Source organism: Tripterygium wilfordii, chromosome 8, assembly GCF_013401445.1.
Source record: "Tripterygium wilfordii isolate XIE 37 chromosome 8, ASM1340144v1, whole genome shotgun sequence".
Lineage (NCBI taxonomy): Eukaryota > Viridiplantae > Streptophyta > Magnoliopsida > Celastrales > Celastraceae > Tripterygium > Tripterygium wilfordii.
Genome location: NC_052239.1, coordinates 9590989 through 9606894, shown reverse-complemented (window position 1 = coordinate 9606894; position 15906 = coordinate 9590989). Strand labels below are relative to the sequence as shown.

General features: G+C 35.2%; 3 protein-coding genes across 7 annotated transcripts; 2 read left to right on the top strand and 1 right to left on the bottom strand.

The window, feature by feature from the left end:
• Positions 1-32: 32 nt before the first annotated feature.
• Positions 33-2839, bottom strand: LOC120003433 (multiprotein-bridging factor 1b-like). The gene is made up of 4 exons (XM_038852426.1): positions 2612-2839; positions 1468-1551; positions 487-569; positions 33-348 (listed from the first exon to the last, which is right to left on the bottom strand). The coding sequence occupies exons 1-4, from the start codon at positions 2745-2747 to the stop codon at positions 229-231; spliced, it is 423 nt and encodes a 140-aa protein (XP_038708354.1). The 5' UTR covers positions 2748-2839; the 3' UTR covers positions 33-228.
• Positions 2840-3567: 728 nt separating this feature from the next.
• LOC120003451 (plant cysteine oxidase 4-like) lies at positions 3568-6427 on the top strand. Of its 5 annotated transcripts, none has more exons than XM_038852446.1 (6): positions 3568-3655; positions 4248-4514; positions 4669-4814; positions 5026-5173; positions 5815-6018; positions 6128-6427. In XM_038852446.1, the coding sequence occupies exons 3-6, from the start codon at positions 4674-4676 to the stop codon at positions 6244-6246; spliced, it is 612 nt and encodes a 203-aa protein (XP_038708374.1). In that variant the 5' UTR covers positions 3568-3655; positions 4248-4514; positions 4669-4673; the 3' UTR covers positions 6247-6427. The 5 variants fall into 5 exon arrangements, with proteins under 5 accessions (XP_038708374.1, XP_038708371.1, XP_038708372.1 ...); XM_038852443.1 differs by having other exon boundaries at positions 4248-4519; XM_038852444.1 differs by having other exon boundaries at positions 3584-3655; positions 4199-4519.
• Positions 6428-11897: 5470 nt separating this feature from the next.
• Positions 11898-15228, top strand: LOC120003689. The gene is made up of 7 exons (XM_038852713.1): positions 11898-11985; positions 12678-13040; positions 13351-13427; positions 13547-13583; positions 13760-13910; positions 14013-14283; positions 14754-15228. The coding sequence occupies exons 2-7, from the start codon at positions 12689-12691 to the stop codon at positions 14967-14969; spliced, it is 1104 nt and encodes a 367-aa protein (XP_038708641.1). The 5' UTR covers positions 11898-11985; positions 12678-12688; the 3' UTR covers positions 14970-15228.
• The last annotated feature ends 678 nt before the right edge of the window (positions 15229-15906 follow it).

The window sequence follows — 15906 nt, the reverse complement described above, 5'->3', positions numbered from 1 at the left end:
TAATCAGGCAAAGAGAGAATCACAATTTCACGTGCAGTGTAAAAACACAGATTTTCATTTCTCAAACAACAAAGAAAAGGAGGGACTCTAAAGTGGCGAGTCAAGAACTTATGTAACAACAAAGCACTCTTACTATGACACATTATTGTCATTACAGTGCATCAAGGTCTACACGGAAGTTCCAACCCATGATCATGAAACTCATATTGTTTTTACAAGGATTCTTTTTTATTTTTTCCCACGCAATTTCACTCCAAGAGCCCTCTCCAGCTTGCCAATTATCTGTTGATTTGGAATGGCTTTCCCAGATTCATATTCCTGGATCACTTGTGGCTTCTCATTGATTATCTGCCAAAGATAATCCTAAATATTAATGACTTTTGCCCAACGAACGAATATAAGGCAAACAAGGTACGGCTGTAAAGAGAAACAAAACAGGAATATTGAACCAGAGATAGAGACGGAGCCAGAGAAAGAACATTTTACTTGAGCAAGTTGAGCCTGTGTTAGCTTCTTATCCAGTCGAGCTTGCATAATGTTCTTCTTCAGCTCAGTGGGCACACGATCATCTGCACTCAAGACACAAATGCAAAGCAATAAACTCAGAATGGCTTTGGCAAATTACAAGAGAGCAGGGACTGCACAAGACAATCCACACTAGGTAATCTTCAAGTTAGAAAAGAGAAATAAGACAATAACAGCACGTAATCGAAGCTAAACCTGACAGAAGAACTAAATATAATCTCACTCATTGAGGCAAATGGATATTTACTTAACCCTTCAACACCAGACGTCGAACTATAGTCAAACTTGCTCAATGGCAAATCAGGTCATGGTCGCCAAAAAGTATGGCAGCTGTATCACAAACACCATATGACTGCAGGCATTTGACATGTGGCTCAAGGATTGAACACATAGGCCATAGCATTATTTACACATAGTAGTCGACTCAATTGACATGCTTGCAATCTACTTTCTTCCATCTTTCTTCAGTTCTTTCATTTCTTTATGTTTTTATAATTCAATCAAGCATATTATTAAAGGCAATTTGCCAAGTGGCATATATGCAATCAACAAATTATTTTGAGGAAAAGAAACCACTCAAAAGCTGTATATGAATTCCCATAGGGCAAAAACGTACCAGCAACAAAATAGAAAGCTGTATATGAATTCCCATAGGACTCTCCATATGCTTATAATGACCTAATATAGCCTTGCATAGCTAAAAAGCATATTATTTCTCAATAACTGAATCGGATTCATCCTCTTCATTGAGGCATTGACATTCTTCTTTTAGAGAGAGAGAGATTCTATAAAGCATTTCACATTTGAAGTCAGAATTTGTATACCTACAACTGGTCCAAAGAAGTCTGTTACATTTGACAAACTTTAAATATAAACAGGAGACCAAAAATTAAATATTAAATAACATTATAGTCGAAAATGTAAAAGATCAAATGCACTTACGAGCAAGGTTCTCTGTTTCATCATCCAGCTTTCTCGTGTTCAAAGTAGTGCTGCTAGATGCTGCTTTGTTTTTCCCACCAGCGGCTAGAACCAACAACAATAATCATCAGATTCAACTATCTAAGATATCTGCATTAATCACAATAAGAAGCAACTTTCAAAAGCACATGGATAAATGCATGGAAAAAAATCGGAAAATTACCAACAACAAGAGATAAAGTATTAAAGTTTTTTTTCCCATCAACAGAAGATTTTGTCAGACATTATATATAAAATCCAAACTGAGATCTATTTTCAAAAAGAAAAAAAAAACTATGAACTCCAATCTCATGAAAATAAGAAAAACACCATGAAGTCCAATTCGACTTTTAAGAGATACCAAGAAACTGGGCTTCTGTTATCCCCTGAAATGAAGATTCTCCATAATAAAAAATTCCCAAACAAAATGCCTTGATGAATGCCTTGGAATGTCTACGAAAAATTGGATAACACTAAATGGCATGAAGAGTAATTGTATAAGTAAACAAAGCTTAATATTGAAGAGCAATTAACACGAAATTGATAAACTAGTAAACTACAGTTCAAAAAGATGTAAATATTGATGAGAAAAGTAATGAAGTAGAATAGCCTATGCTCGAACAAAGCAATTCTGGCTCCTAATCTGTCAATTCCAATAACAACACCAATTGAGGACAATCCTGGCATGCAGTGCTAATTTAATGACGTCAATGCTGGGAAGTATTGCCATGTGCTTCCAATGCAAGTGTGTAGTTACGAGATAGTTACCATACAACTCCTTGAACCACGACAATGTTAAAAGTTCCATTCAAATTCTTCTAAAAGTTATCACTCAATATTCATAGATGCTTCAATTGAACAGAAAGTTAGTACACTAGAATGAGAGATCTTTCATCGCTTGGACTCGTGCATTAATCGTTACTCTACTTGCAAAAGCACCAATAGCTAAACTACTAAACAAATCAACAACTTCAAATCGCTCAATTCATCTACTTGATTTCTTTTCAAGCATTCAAGTCGCTCCATCTCACGAACGTCAATTCCTAGAAATTACCCACTCCAAAACCTTATAAATCGTTCGAAAAGATGATTACTCAAAAAGATTGGCAAATAAATAAAATTGAACCTTTCTTGAGGGTCTCGATTTCAGCTCCGGAGCGGCGAGCGGCGTTCACAGCTTTCTCGTCCTTCTTGGCTGCGGCGTTTGGGGCCTTCTTGCGGAGTACCACCGGCTCCCAGTCCTGCGAGATCGGTCCAGCCATTCTCTGCTTTCCGAGTGTGCTCTTTTGGTCTTAATTTCTATCTAGGGTTTGTGATTTTTCGGTAGGAGATGACGCTGGTTTTGTTCATGTTATCGGATCCTTGTTCGGGTCGGAGTTGGTGGGGGTCGCTTCCGGGTTTCTTTACTCGTAAAATTTTTTAAATGTTTATTTTAAAATATATTTAAAATAAATTTTGATGCATAATTACTAATTAATTAATTAATTCGAATCGAGTATTTGATTCGGTCATATTAATTATTTTTGCCGTTCATTCTTAATTTTTATTCAAATCTACACTCACAAGTCACGACTAAATAGATTTTAAGTCCGTGTTCAGTTGACCAAATAATAGTTTTAAGATATCTCCCCAAATCACGTGCTATATAAACTCTCATACAATATAAGACACAGGTAAGGATTCCCCGTTATAGACGTATAGGGTAAAAAACTGAACTCGAGCTCCAATTGGACTAATCATTTTTTTTTTGTTTTTCTTGATCAAGGGGAAGATGATGGAAAGACTCGAACTTGAAACTTTTATAAGATACTACGTAGAACTACTCGTGACTCTCAATTAATCATGTTTCTTAAAATTACTCATAATATATACATATATAATCAAATACATTGCATTATATAAATTACTATATTATGATCAACTAAGGAATTGATTTCGTTGTCAATCCATTGGGTTATGCATATGTATATTCAATATTCGATTCCAATTACAAATGTAATTCAGTGTATTGTAGTTAATCAACCGAGTTTATCATAGTTCAACATATTTTCAAAGCATATAAATACGAAGGTGCAGTTCTGCCTCGCGTGGAAGCTCCGCTCGTTCTTGCTCAAGTTCTGGTCCATCGCATTCTATCTCTACCTCTCTCTGTGTGCGAACCCAGGTCCAGGTAAGTTCCATAACCTTTCAACTTTCTCTATCTCACTCACACGCATACACTGATACACACCCAGAAAAATACACACTCTGATAGTCTGATTCGCTTGATCTCATCGCGGGATTCCAGACTCTGGTCGAAATTGGCTGTCGAAAAAGTATAGGGCTCCAATAAATTCGCTCAGTCGTTCATTTAATATTTTCCTTGTCAGTTCTTTTTCGATTAAATTTTTGCTAATACGCGTGTGCTGATTTGTTTTTGATTACCTGCGTGGTTATAATTTTGAAAAATAGTGCTCGATGCTTTCTCTTCATTTGTTTTACCAGCAAAATTGATGGAATTTGAGGAAATTTTGGAAGATTGTGGACTAGTTTGAGTGACGTAGCATTAGCAACTAGTATGTAAAAATCATAGCACAGACGGAGCATGTAAAAATAGTAGCAACTAGTATGTGAATTTAGGTGATTTATGGAAGTTTGGAATTGAATGAAACAATAACCTTCTCAAAATGCCATCTGATTTGATGATTAATATTTTTATATTTCTGTCCAATAGACGCTGGAAAATAAGATTAGCTGAGAGGGATGAGATAATTGCCATGCAGATTATTACCCACAGCTGAATTCTACGGATAATTGCCTGTCATTTTTGGATTTGTATCTTTTATCCTGGACTCGGTTGATTCGTCCTGGAGGCGTTGACAGCTTACTGATATCAATCTGTTCCATTTAGTTGTCAATCTATTCCATTTAGTTGATACCCAGCATCACACCATGCCATATTATATACAAAGGCTTTACAACACCTGCAGAGCGTCGTTTTCGCCAGAAGGACCCATATCTGAAGAGGCCCTCGATAAAGTTCGTATTAAGTTAGGTATTTGTTAATGATCCTTGTTTATCAATTCTTATGTAGTTTTGAGCTTACGGAAATTCTTTGTGCTGGTGCATTGATTGTTTGTTTTCTTACTCTCATTGTGTCATCACTGCTTCCTTACGGTAGCTTGCATACAACTTCTATTGCAGAGAAAATGAAGCCCTCTGATGTAGGTCTTGAAAAGGAGGCACAAATAGTTTGTAATTGGGCAGGTCCTGTTTGCGAACGTAATGGAAGCCATCAGACACCGCCACCAATTAAATACCTGCATTTGCACGAGTGCGACAGCTTCTCTGTATGCAAATGCTTTATATTATTTTTTATCACAACCTTGTTAGCTTTCTAGACTTGAAGTTTAACTGTAGCTTCAAAATTCAATGGCATTTATAATATCAACGTTTATTTCATAAAATTTCCTTTGAGAAATTAGAATGTAAAACCTTACCCCTGAGTTTAGGTTGCAGTTCAATTAATAGTGTTATTAATGGTTGTATTTTTCTCCATAGATGGGGATTTTCTGCATGCCACCCTCATCTATCATACCGCTTCATAATCATCCTGGAATGACAGTGTTGAGCAAGCTTATCTATGGATCATTACATGTGAAGTCATACGACTGGATTGATTTACCCTCTCCTGATGACCCAATGCAAGGTTTGTCCTTCTATTTTAAATATTTTTTTCAACTCTATTATTGATGCAGATTACCTTGGAGGATTTTGTAGTGTGTGTGTTTGTCTATTGTAGTGTTACACAATGCTTAATTCGTGTATAGTGGACCTATTGAATGTGTTAGTGAAATGAGATTGTTATGCCAGATGGAGGGCAGCTTTAGAAGGCCAAAAATAGGAACTTGTGATTTTCTGGAACATAGTGCATAATAACGGCTTTGGGTAGAGATAGTTTCTTAATAGAGCTTCTCTTTGGAAATTTTATTTGTTTTGCCACTACACGCTTAATGTTTTCTGCAGATCCTGCTTGAATGCTAGACTGCAATTTACGTTAGTGGAACCTCTCACCTGGTGGCGGGTAGAGCTCGGAATTTTTTTTTTCCCTTTGTGTGTGTGTGGGTGAGTGGGGGGTTGATTGTGACGAAATTATTGAAAAATTGGTGAAAAAAAGATCTTCGACCCTGTGTGCCACATTCATTCATTGTTTATTATTACCCTAATTAACTACGTTTCATTTCTATCTGGAGTTATTCTCTGTCTTCATTGCAGACTTTTTTCCGGCAAAGTGTTAGTGTGGTTATATATAATTCTAGACTATTAATAGCTTTGATCGGTGGTTTGCAGCAAGACCTGCAAAACTTGTAAAAGACATTGATATGACGGCTCCTTCTGGGACAACAGTTCTTTATCCAAACAGGGGAGGCAACATCCATTGTTTTAGAGCCATAACAACGTGTGCTATCTTTGATATCCTGTCTCCACCTTATTCTTCTGAGCATGGACGACACTGCACTTATTTTGGAAGGTCCCCGCAAAGGGATCTACCTGGTAGTAGAGTCTATTCACATTTATCTTTACAATGATTAGCACTAAATGATGATCCTAGCACTAATTTTTTTGTTCCCCTTTTATTTCATTGTCTTTAATCTAAATGAAGGTAAACTTGAAGTGAACGGTGAGACGGTTTCTGATGTGGCCTGGCTAGAAGAGTTTCAACCCGCTGATGACTTTGTGATACACAGAGGGATGTACAAAGGTCCTTTTATTAGAAAATGAGAGTTGTGGTGGTGTATGGTTCATTCGAAATGAGATTGGGTCTTCGTTAGGAAAATATATTTAAGGGAGATATGGATGAGAATTTGGCAATAATCTTGATATGAATTTGAGTATTTGATAAACCTTGGCAATAATTGATGGTTTTGCATATATGAAAGTTAGGCATGTGGCTGCTTGTACATATTATTGTGCAGTCTTTTTGACCTCACTGTTAAATATTGAGAGAGCCACTGATCATAGCTGAACGGAGCATTTTTGTTAATATTTGTGTACTGGCTTAGATCTCTCTTTTTAAATTGGTACAATGCCTTGCTTACCTATGGCTCACCGGCAATCTTTTAGTCTTTTGCTTTTCAACTTGCCCTGCTATTATTGGTGGATTGCCTTGGCAATCTTATGAAGCAGGGGTAAAGTCCAAAGACTAACTGTGAATGTGATTCATATCTGATCCTACTTGTCATATTGTACGTGTAATGAAGCTCCTACCAGACAACAATTAGGCTGCAAACGTTTGAAGTTTTGAAGGACAATTACTCTGGTACAATTATTTAGCTAACTTGTGAAAGCAAAAACGGAAATTGTTGTCAGACTGGAAAATAAACAAGACAAATTGGAGTCTGCAATAGTAGCACTTTGTCCTGTTGCTGATGTCACTTTGTCCGGTTGCTGATATAACTTTGTCTGCTTGCTGATACTAATTTGAGTCCAGGAAAAACACTCGTTACTAGTTAAGAAGTTTAACTTATTATATTTTACACTTAACATTTTCCCATATGTGATGTGGGAAAGGGGCTTAGCCCCATCGCCACTTAATAACTCGTTTAGTATCATCAAACTTGACATTGTAGAGGTTTGTGATCCCGCCCACTAGAGTCGGATGCCATAGAACTTCTTGAGATTCTTAACTACTTAATTAAGAATCATTAAATTAATCCAGGATAGGAAGGCACATGGGGATGAGCAAAGATGGTTCTCGGGTGAGTGACAGTACTAGACAAAATACACCTCTCTCTCTCTGCATCTCCTCGTGTGTGTGTGTGTGTGTGTTTGGTGAGATCGGATATGGTGCCTATGTTCGCGGCGCCTATTTTGCCACCCTATATAGCACAGACCTTCACACATACAGATTTTGGTGTGGTCTTGTTTTGTATAAACAATATCAATCCTTCCTGGCAAGATATGGACAAATGAGTTACTGAATATCAATGAAAACATATATATTTAATCAAATCATCGATTACTTAAAAAAAATGTAGACAAAATCAATTCAAAGAAACATAATGATGCATGGCCCTCCATTAATCTGTATTCCTTGCTCCCTTTATTGTTATTAAAGGATCATATTTTGTTAACATATATAGATAATTTCAGTTGTTAACCATCAACAATAACACATTTTTTTTAGAGGAGAATATTTCGTAGTAACTCCGCAATTAAGTGTGCTTATGCGAGAGCACTATTAGGATGAGTGACCTTTTAAGCGGATAATATTGTTGATGTGTATGAGTTGGAAATTCTAATATTTGGTCATATATTCTTTGCATATAAGTAATTAAGGATATTAATTTGATATGGAGTGATGTATTCTCCTGGTTTGAATGATAAATCAACTAATCATCAAGTACCAATTAATTAAGGAATGACTTGTATAATTTTGATGTGGTAAGCATGATGGATGGAGAATGTCAGCAATTGTGTGTAATGTTCTAGAGTAATTTAAAGAATATGGCTAACTATTCAATCCCAATCGAATGCTTAAATTACAAGCATGAATTGACAATTAAGGCATGATATTTGCTAATTGCTTCTTCTAGTTTACATATGGTGGGCCTAATTCAAATTTGTACCAACATTAATTTATGCATACTATTTTCATTCTTTATTTTCCTAGCCTTTATATATTATTCAAGTAATATTCATTTATACTCTTCTTCAAATTTGTAATTTTTATTATATATTGATGACATCTAAATTCGGACCCGTTCCTCGCCGACATAGATGGGTTGCTTGATTTTGTTGACGTATCATGGGTCGAGTTAGAGATTAGGAGATGTGCGTTATGACTCTACACAGGAAAAAAAAAGGTGAGCTTTTGGGGTCAGATGATGTGCCTCCAGGGGACGCTTCGACACTCAAGTCAGGTCGGTAGAAAATAGTGATATTAGCTCTTTCTTTGGCTAATAGTAAAAAGTGGAATTGAAAGAGGTTTACGTGGATAGGCCCCCTTTTAAATGAGTTAGGCATAACCGATTTCCCATGGTTTTGGGCGAGATTTTCCGGAGTGAATCTCCATTTGATCTCTTCCTTGTTTGGCGGTGAATACTCCTTGGTACCCTGAGGTGTTTTGGTGGATCATCTGGTTACCAGGTGATGACTATTTGGCCGTCTTGAGAAGTTTTGCCGACGTGATATCTCAGTTGGTCGAGATATTTTCAGCTTGGTTATATTGTTCGGTGACTTCAGCTTTGATCAATAGGGTAACACGTCTCAACAACTTATTGGAGAGATAATTTCGGTATACATTCGGCGATTTGTATTGCCACATATAAAAGTGGGAGAGAGGAGATTCTCGTGTTGGTTCATGCAATTATAAAAAGGGAAAGTTAAATATAAGTCCTTCATGGGAGAGTTTTGTTCCAGTAGGGACATTCTTAAAAGTTTTATTTCATAAAGTCTATGTACTTTAAACTAATATTTCAAAAAGGACAAACTCTTATCCTAATTTTTTTAAATGACTAAAATAACCTCAGTTTAATTATTTAAATTTTAAAAATTAATCATAAAGTTTACAGAAATTCCTCTCTCACTTACGAAAGCTCCTCTTTCACGATTACAGCTGCAGGGAATATTTTTCTTTCCAAGTTTCTTCGTGAAATTGATTTTCTAATATGAATCTTGCATCAATTTTGAATTTCTATAATGATTCACCTTGCGATCATGTTGATTTTGGATATTCTCGATGTTTGAATTTCTAGATATGATCATACTCACCACGGGACTTGTAGTTTTCCTTCGATCTTCCATCACATCATTATTTTCGACAGTTTCTATGGTGATTTTTCGTGTTTTTTTTGGTTATGATTCCGGTTGTAGATTACAGGTGATATGTTATCTGTTTCGATTAATTTAATATCTGTCATAATGTTATATGTCTTGCTAAATGTTATATGTTTTGTTAAAATGTTATCTGTCTTTAATGAAATGTTATATGTCTTTAATGAAATGTTATCTGTTTGAAGTTCCAAAACAGATAACATATAAGAACAGATCCAAAACAGATATATTATCTGTAGATTCAGATCCAATTTCAGAAGAAAAAAAAAAGAGTTCGAAAAAACAATAAAACCTCAAAGGTGATGCGCCTTGATCCGTGGAGTTGATTGGTGGTGTTGATGGTCGTCGGAGTTGGCCGTATTGGCCGGATCTAGCTTTTTTTCAAATGGTGGCCGTGATTTCAAGAAGCTTTTTTGGCGAATCAAGTGATAATCGATGGCCAATGATGATTGGGCTTTGACTGAGCTGATCTGGAGCTTTATTTCGGTAGTTCGTTTGTCGAAAACGATGACCGGACGACCAATTTCCGGTGATCGACGTGAAGGAAGAAGAAGAAGAGAGAAGAAGAGAGAGAAAAAAAGGAGGAGGAAGAAGAATCACATCACACGTGTGACTCTAAGATGGATTTTAAAGATATCTTTATGGATATTTTTGTCAACACAATACAAATATACTTTTTTCTAATGTTTTCTCCACTTTATCCTCCTTGAATATATAACTACCATATTGTGTTTTCCCATAATTTCCCTTTATAAAAACAGCAAATGTCAACTCCCATGCACAAAGGAAGACGAAACATATGAACTGAGAGAGAGAGAGAGAGAGAGACGTATTGGCAGTAGGGTCAATAGAATACCTTATTTTGTTAGACAAACACAAGACCCAATTCCCCTTACTCTCCGGCTTACACAAACACACTTCCCCAATCCCATTAAAACTCCTTACATTAATTAATTCTTCGAATATTTGTCTTCATTTATGTGTTGAAGCACACAACACCATATGTCACACATTTCTAGTCAACATTTCTGTGTCTTCTACCTAAACCTAATCCTTGATTGAATATGATTCCCTCTTCTCTTCCCAAACAAATTAAAGTTCAATAAATTAATTCATCTCGTTCCCTTTATGTCAGGACTCAGGACAGATTTAGATCAATTTCAATGATGTTTTGGAAAGTAAATTCTTGGACATTAGGGGCTAATCCAACAAGTGAGAATATATATATATATATAGATGATCCAATTAATAGGAGCTAATTAATTAACTAAATCAATATGATAATTATTTAATTTTTATAATTAGTTTACCTCCGTAATTGTTTGTGATGTCGTCCCTGTGATTATACTGGTGATACAAGAGCTTAATCACATGATTATCAGTAAAATATAATCAATTCAAAATTATTAATTAATACCATTTTCCTTTTTTTGACAAAAATGTAGGAATTATTTTCCTTAATTTTTATTGCTATTATTCTTTGTTTTGCTATATATGGTGGGTCGTGGTTCACCTAAAAACAAGGTCATTTAAATATATGTTTTATCAAGTGAATTTAATATAACTTTCATAAGCTAGCACAAACTTGGGGAATCATTAATTATCAGAAGATTATAGAAAAATTCTCCTCTGAATGGAAATGGTAAATTAAAGCTTTTATATCTATTTCCCAATTAGTTCTATTTTGGATTCATAGTTTTTTTTCTTCGTGGATTCGTACCTAATTCGTTGATTATAAAGGCCTTTTTGGTCTATATTAATTATACCTAAAAACCCCTAGATGACCTTTGGCAAGGAAGAAATTAATTTCTCATTATTTGTTACTCCTACTTAATTTGTCTACCATTTTAGTTCTAGCTTAAAAAGATGACCCATGACCCATGAGGCCATGATCGATCTACAAATCAAGACCAAAAAAAAAAAGATATTAAAATTAAACAGAAATCCATAGGGAACAGCGATTAATCAGAACAGGAGGACATGAAGTATTATATGATATTATCTGTATAACTGGCCTCAATTTCAATGGATCGAGAATATGCAAATGGTCCACCCTTGCAAACTATACATATATATATTTCAACATGTTAATCATTTATATGTGATAAATATTGAATTTTTTGTAACCCTAGAATAATAACAAATATGAAAGTTTAGAATTTGGTTATGTCAGGCAGAGGTCAACTAACTATAAAGATTTTCACGGATGGTTAGGCAAAGATAGCTATATATATATATATAATATAGTATAGACAAGCTGTCAAAGAACATCTAAACGAGAAAAGGCTCAAGAAAGTCACATGATTTTCAGCAGTCCAAGAGAGTGGTCATACATTTGTTAGTGTGTAATTAAAGACACATCAACTTGCTGCCTTCCGACCATAGTCTCCTAATATATACACAATTATTCTGTATTCTATATATACATACATATATATATTGTCATCAGTAGATAGATATTGTTAAACATTTCGGTCTAAGAATATTTGACTTATGCCATGAAGAAACCCTCAATTATCCAAACTTCACTCATAAGATGGAAAGCGCTCTCTCTCTCTCTCTCTCTCTCATCTATGTGTGTGTGGGTGTACATGTAGTTGATTGATATGGTGAAAGTGAGACTCCTGTGGATCCTTGTTTGATCGATGTATTGTTGAAGAGATCGATCCAGCTTTTATGATATTGGTGAGTTTCGATTATATAAGCTCAGGTAGTTAATTTCTTATGGTTTTTTCTTATTATTTTAATTGGTACATATGCAGATCATTAAGGTATATACAGATGTAATTTGAATGGAATACAGAGTTTTTGTTAAGTTACAAGGATATATATGCGTGATTTCATTAAGAGATCAAAATCTTATAGGGAAGAAGTAAATTAAATATATATATATTATATGTGTGTGTGTGTGTTATCTTCTATGAAAACCCTTATGTTTTTTCAAGATCAAGAAGCTATGCTATTTTATAGTTTTGATGTCTAAGATTCTTTAGTTAGGATGATCGGAAAGCAATAGCTATTGTAAGCTTCTTGTGCTTTCACTTTATATACACAATATTCTCTTTGAATTTCTATCAATTTTGCTGGTAAACCTTGGAATCAGTATGATTTAGAATGAAAAACTTAGAGATTTTTCATGTAAGCCATACTATTTAAATGTTTTAAATTTCCTGTTAGCTAGGTTTGTCTCTAAAATAACAAGATCAAGCTTTTAACATAATTGTAAATATCATATTATTAATCTTACTCATATATATTTGTTTCCTGATCACAATATGAAATTTTTTATTAATCTCCTTACCTCTTGTCTTGTTATGTTCCTTCATCAACTCTTGATGCTCATGAGTCATCTCTAATAATGGTAGATATGGCTGCAGAGATAATAGAAATGTATGATGAAGATAACATTAGTAGTTGTGGAAGTGATGATCAAATTCAAGCCAAGACTTGTTCATTACCCTCCTCACTACAAAAGTGTACTTCTTTTGATTTGAATGAAGAAGCCATTGACGATGAGGAGACAACAGAGATCAATGATAGCAACTCCAATGAGGTCTTTGAAAGAGACCATCCATCTTCTGAAGGCAATTCAACTAGCAACAACAACAACGCAAATAATAAAGAGAGAACAACGATCGTGGTGAGACAATATGTTAGGTCAAAATTTCCTAGGCTTCGTTGGACTCCTGATCTTCACCTAGCTTTTGTGCATGTCATTGAAAGGCTCGGAGGACAAGAGAGTATGTTTTTGATTTCGAAAATATTAAGGATTCCAATGTTTTTGTCCCAGCTATACCAAATGTTAATATGAACGCACATGATCCATGTGAAATCGTGAGCCCCGCATGTCTCATATGATTCATATGAAATCGTGTGTATCCATTTCAGCATTTGGGATAACTGGGACAAAAAACACTGGTATCAGACTAAAGTTACTTTATTTGCATATTTATTGCTCTCGTCTTTAAAAAAACATATATATAGAAATATAATTAATTAATGCATGTATTCTCACATTGAATTTGTTTTGTTAAATTTGAGGGAGTATAGGAGCAACTCCCAAATTGGTTCTTCAGTTGATGAATGTGAAAGGGCTTAGCATTGCTCATGTAAAGAGTCACTTACAGGTAATAACTAAATACTATATGTATATATGTGTGTGTGTGTGTATATATATATATACACTATTGTTCTGTTTCACTGTTTTTCCTTTCTTTACTAATCATGAGTTAATATTCTACTTTAGATGTATCGAAGTAAGAAGCTTGATGAATATGGCAAAGGTAATATTTCTAAATCTCTACATTGATTCAACATTTTTACCACCCCATCAGTCTCTGTATGTGTATATATATATTTCACTGTATGAGGGTGTGTGTAAGTGTTTTTATGCTTGGCTCTCTATTCATATAATATATCTGATATTTTCCTTTATTGTCTCTCTTTAATTCTTGGGCAGTGATTTGTCAAACAAATAGGGCAATGCAGTACAAAGGATTCAACCTTCATGGGAATTACTTTGGAGGATCAATGGACAATACAATTAGTCATCACTACTTACAATTTCCACAAGCCAAACCTATATATCATCCCAGAACAAGCTCATTAAGGTTACTAGAACTTCACTCTCTTTCTCTCTCTCTCTCTAAAGCAACCATATTTGGTACTGACACACACTCTCTCTCTCTCTATTGTTCTATTTCTTTGTTCAGATGTAATTCATGGGGTTTGAATAATGGTCGTTTGGGAAGACCAAATACTCCAGTTTGGGCCAAAGATTTTGACATTCGGAAGAGGGTAGCTGGTACTAATTCACACTTTGTTGAAGCAATTAGTGGACCAATTAGAGCTGGTCGATTTATTGAAGAGAAGAAGTGGCCCCCACGTGAATTGGTCAACAGAAGAAATGATTCTCTGAATGTCGTTCCACAGGCTTCTTCATGGACTACTCCCATCTTCATCTCTCAACCTCATGATCTCCAGGTAATCCACTTCTATCTATGGTGCATTTGCATGGCGGGCAACTTTGATGGACCTTACACACAAACTAGGCCGACTAATGACGTTGTTTAATTTGGAATATATAGAGGATCTCTACAATTCGACCAACTCTCAAATTTGCATCTAACATGCAAAATAATATGACAAGTGATGTAGGCTCCGTTTGATAGAATGGTTGCATTAATTTTCAATACTAGCTTAAAAATCTAAACCCATCAAACATGGCTGTATAAGTCATCAGATTGGAATTCCAAACTAAGAGGAACTGCAGAGCTCTCGGAACCCTGGTCGTGAGGACCCAGCCCAATAGGAATTTTTTTTTTTTGATTGAAACATAGATATTTACTTATATATATAGCGTATATATGATCCATTCACTTTAAATGAAAAGGTATTTTATCGTTTTGATATGAGTGGTTATATATGTAACAAAGTGAAGTTCAATTTTTCAGGTGATGAATAGGTGGCATGGACAAGCTGAATGCGCAGATGAAGCAAGTTTGAATGTAAAAGACAGGTTGAGAGAGAAGAATGGATTGCCAAATTTACAGCTGAGTTTATGTGATAATGGAAGCAACATGACTCATCATCATGAAACCTCGGACGAGATTAGCACAGTTCTCTCCCTGTCTTCGTCGTCGTCGTCATCGAAAAAGGTATGGAGATGAAGAATTGGGAATTAGTACGTGCACTACTCAAATTGCAACAGTAAGGCCACATTAGGGCTCAGTACTTTGGGTCTGACCATGCATGTCAACATGAGCATTGGAGTGAGATCTTGTAAGTACTTTGTCTTGTAGGCCATTTTTGGACATTGAGATTTGGTGCTTAATTTGTCATTTAAGTTCAGTGTTCTGGTGTATGAAGTAAAGATTAGAGATTTGGAGTTTATTAGTTGTTGAATCTTTAGTAGATTTGAAATATTAATTCCACAAAATGTTAATTAAAGGTGTTGAATTATTCTCAACGTAAATATATTGAAGATATTGTGCACTCTGGACCATGGACCCGAAGATTTTTATCTTTATGGGCCGTTAGCAAAGTTACTTACACTCATGAGAACGTGTTTGCAAGGGGGTTAGAGTGGCTTAAAAGACGCACTAAACCCCCAAGAGATATTGTCATCTTTGGATTTCACATCTATGCGAATACTTTGATTTACCATAAGATTTTATATATGGTTATATACACATCCTGAGTATGAGAAGAGTTGGATTTTACTTATAAATCACTTTGTCCGATGTGGGATTTCAATCTTGACAAAATGATACTACTTGTGACATGGAAAACAAGAGTATGCTTTTAGAAAGAAGGAAAAAAAAAATCATTAAAAAGAATGACTGGGCTACACGACAATGATCAAGGTGATGACAAATGACTAAAGAATCATGGGCTTTTTGACTTAGAACCAAAGTGGTATCCGGGCTGACCAGCTGATGGGCTCGAATATAGATTATTGTAGTGGATTTGGGGCCCGTAAAATGGGCTTCAAAGCAATAGTCACATTTTCTTACAAATTTTCTTCTCGATCTTATCCTTCCTTCTTTTTGTTTTTATGTGTTTGTGAAGAAAAAACGACAAACAATAAGAGATTCATACTTGTTA

Excerpts from the sequence above, each read along its gene's own strand:
- LOC120003433 (XM_038852426.1), bottom strand. The coding sequence starts at position 2,747 with ATGGCTGGACCGATCTCGCAGGACTGGGAGCCGGTGGTACTCCGCAAG. Across the intron at positions 1,552-2,611 it reads AATCGAGACCCTCAAGAAAG|CCGCTGGTGGGAAAAACAAA; the intron begins GTTCAATTTTAT and ends TGTTGGTTCTAG. Across the intron at positions 570-1,467 it reads TGAAACAGAGAACCTTGCTC|ATGATCGTGTGCCCACTGAG; the intron begins GTAAGTGCATTT and ends TCTTGAGTGCAG.
- LOC120003451 (XM_038852443.1), top strand. The coding sequence starts at position 4,417 with ATGCCATATTATATACAAAGGCTTTACAACACCTGCAGAGCGTCGTTT. Across the intron at positions 4,815-5,025 it reads ACGAGTGCGACAGCTTCTCT|ATGGGGATTTTCTGCATGCC; the intron begins GTATGCAAATGC and ends TTTTCTCCATAG. Across the intron at positions 5,174-5,814 it reads TCCTGATGACCCAATGCAAG|CAAGACCTGCAAAACTTGTA; the intron begins GTTTGTCCTTCT and ends GGTGGTTTGCAG.
- LOC120003689 (XM_038852713.1), top strand. The coding sequence starts at position 12,689 with ATGTATGATGAAGATAACATTAGTAGTTGTGGAAGTGATGATCAAATT. Across the intron at positions 13,041-13,350 it reads AAGGCTCGGAGGACAAGAGA|GAGCAACTCCCAAATTGGTT; the intron begins GTATGTTTTTGA and ends GAGGGAGTATAG. Across the intron at positions 13,428-13,546 it reads ATGTAAAGAGTCACTTACAG|ATGTATCGAAGTAAGAAGCT; the intron begins GTAATAACTAAA and ends ATTCTACTTTAG.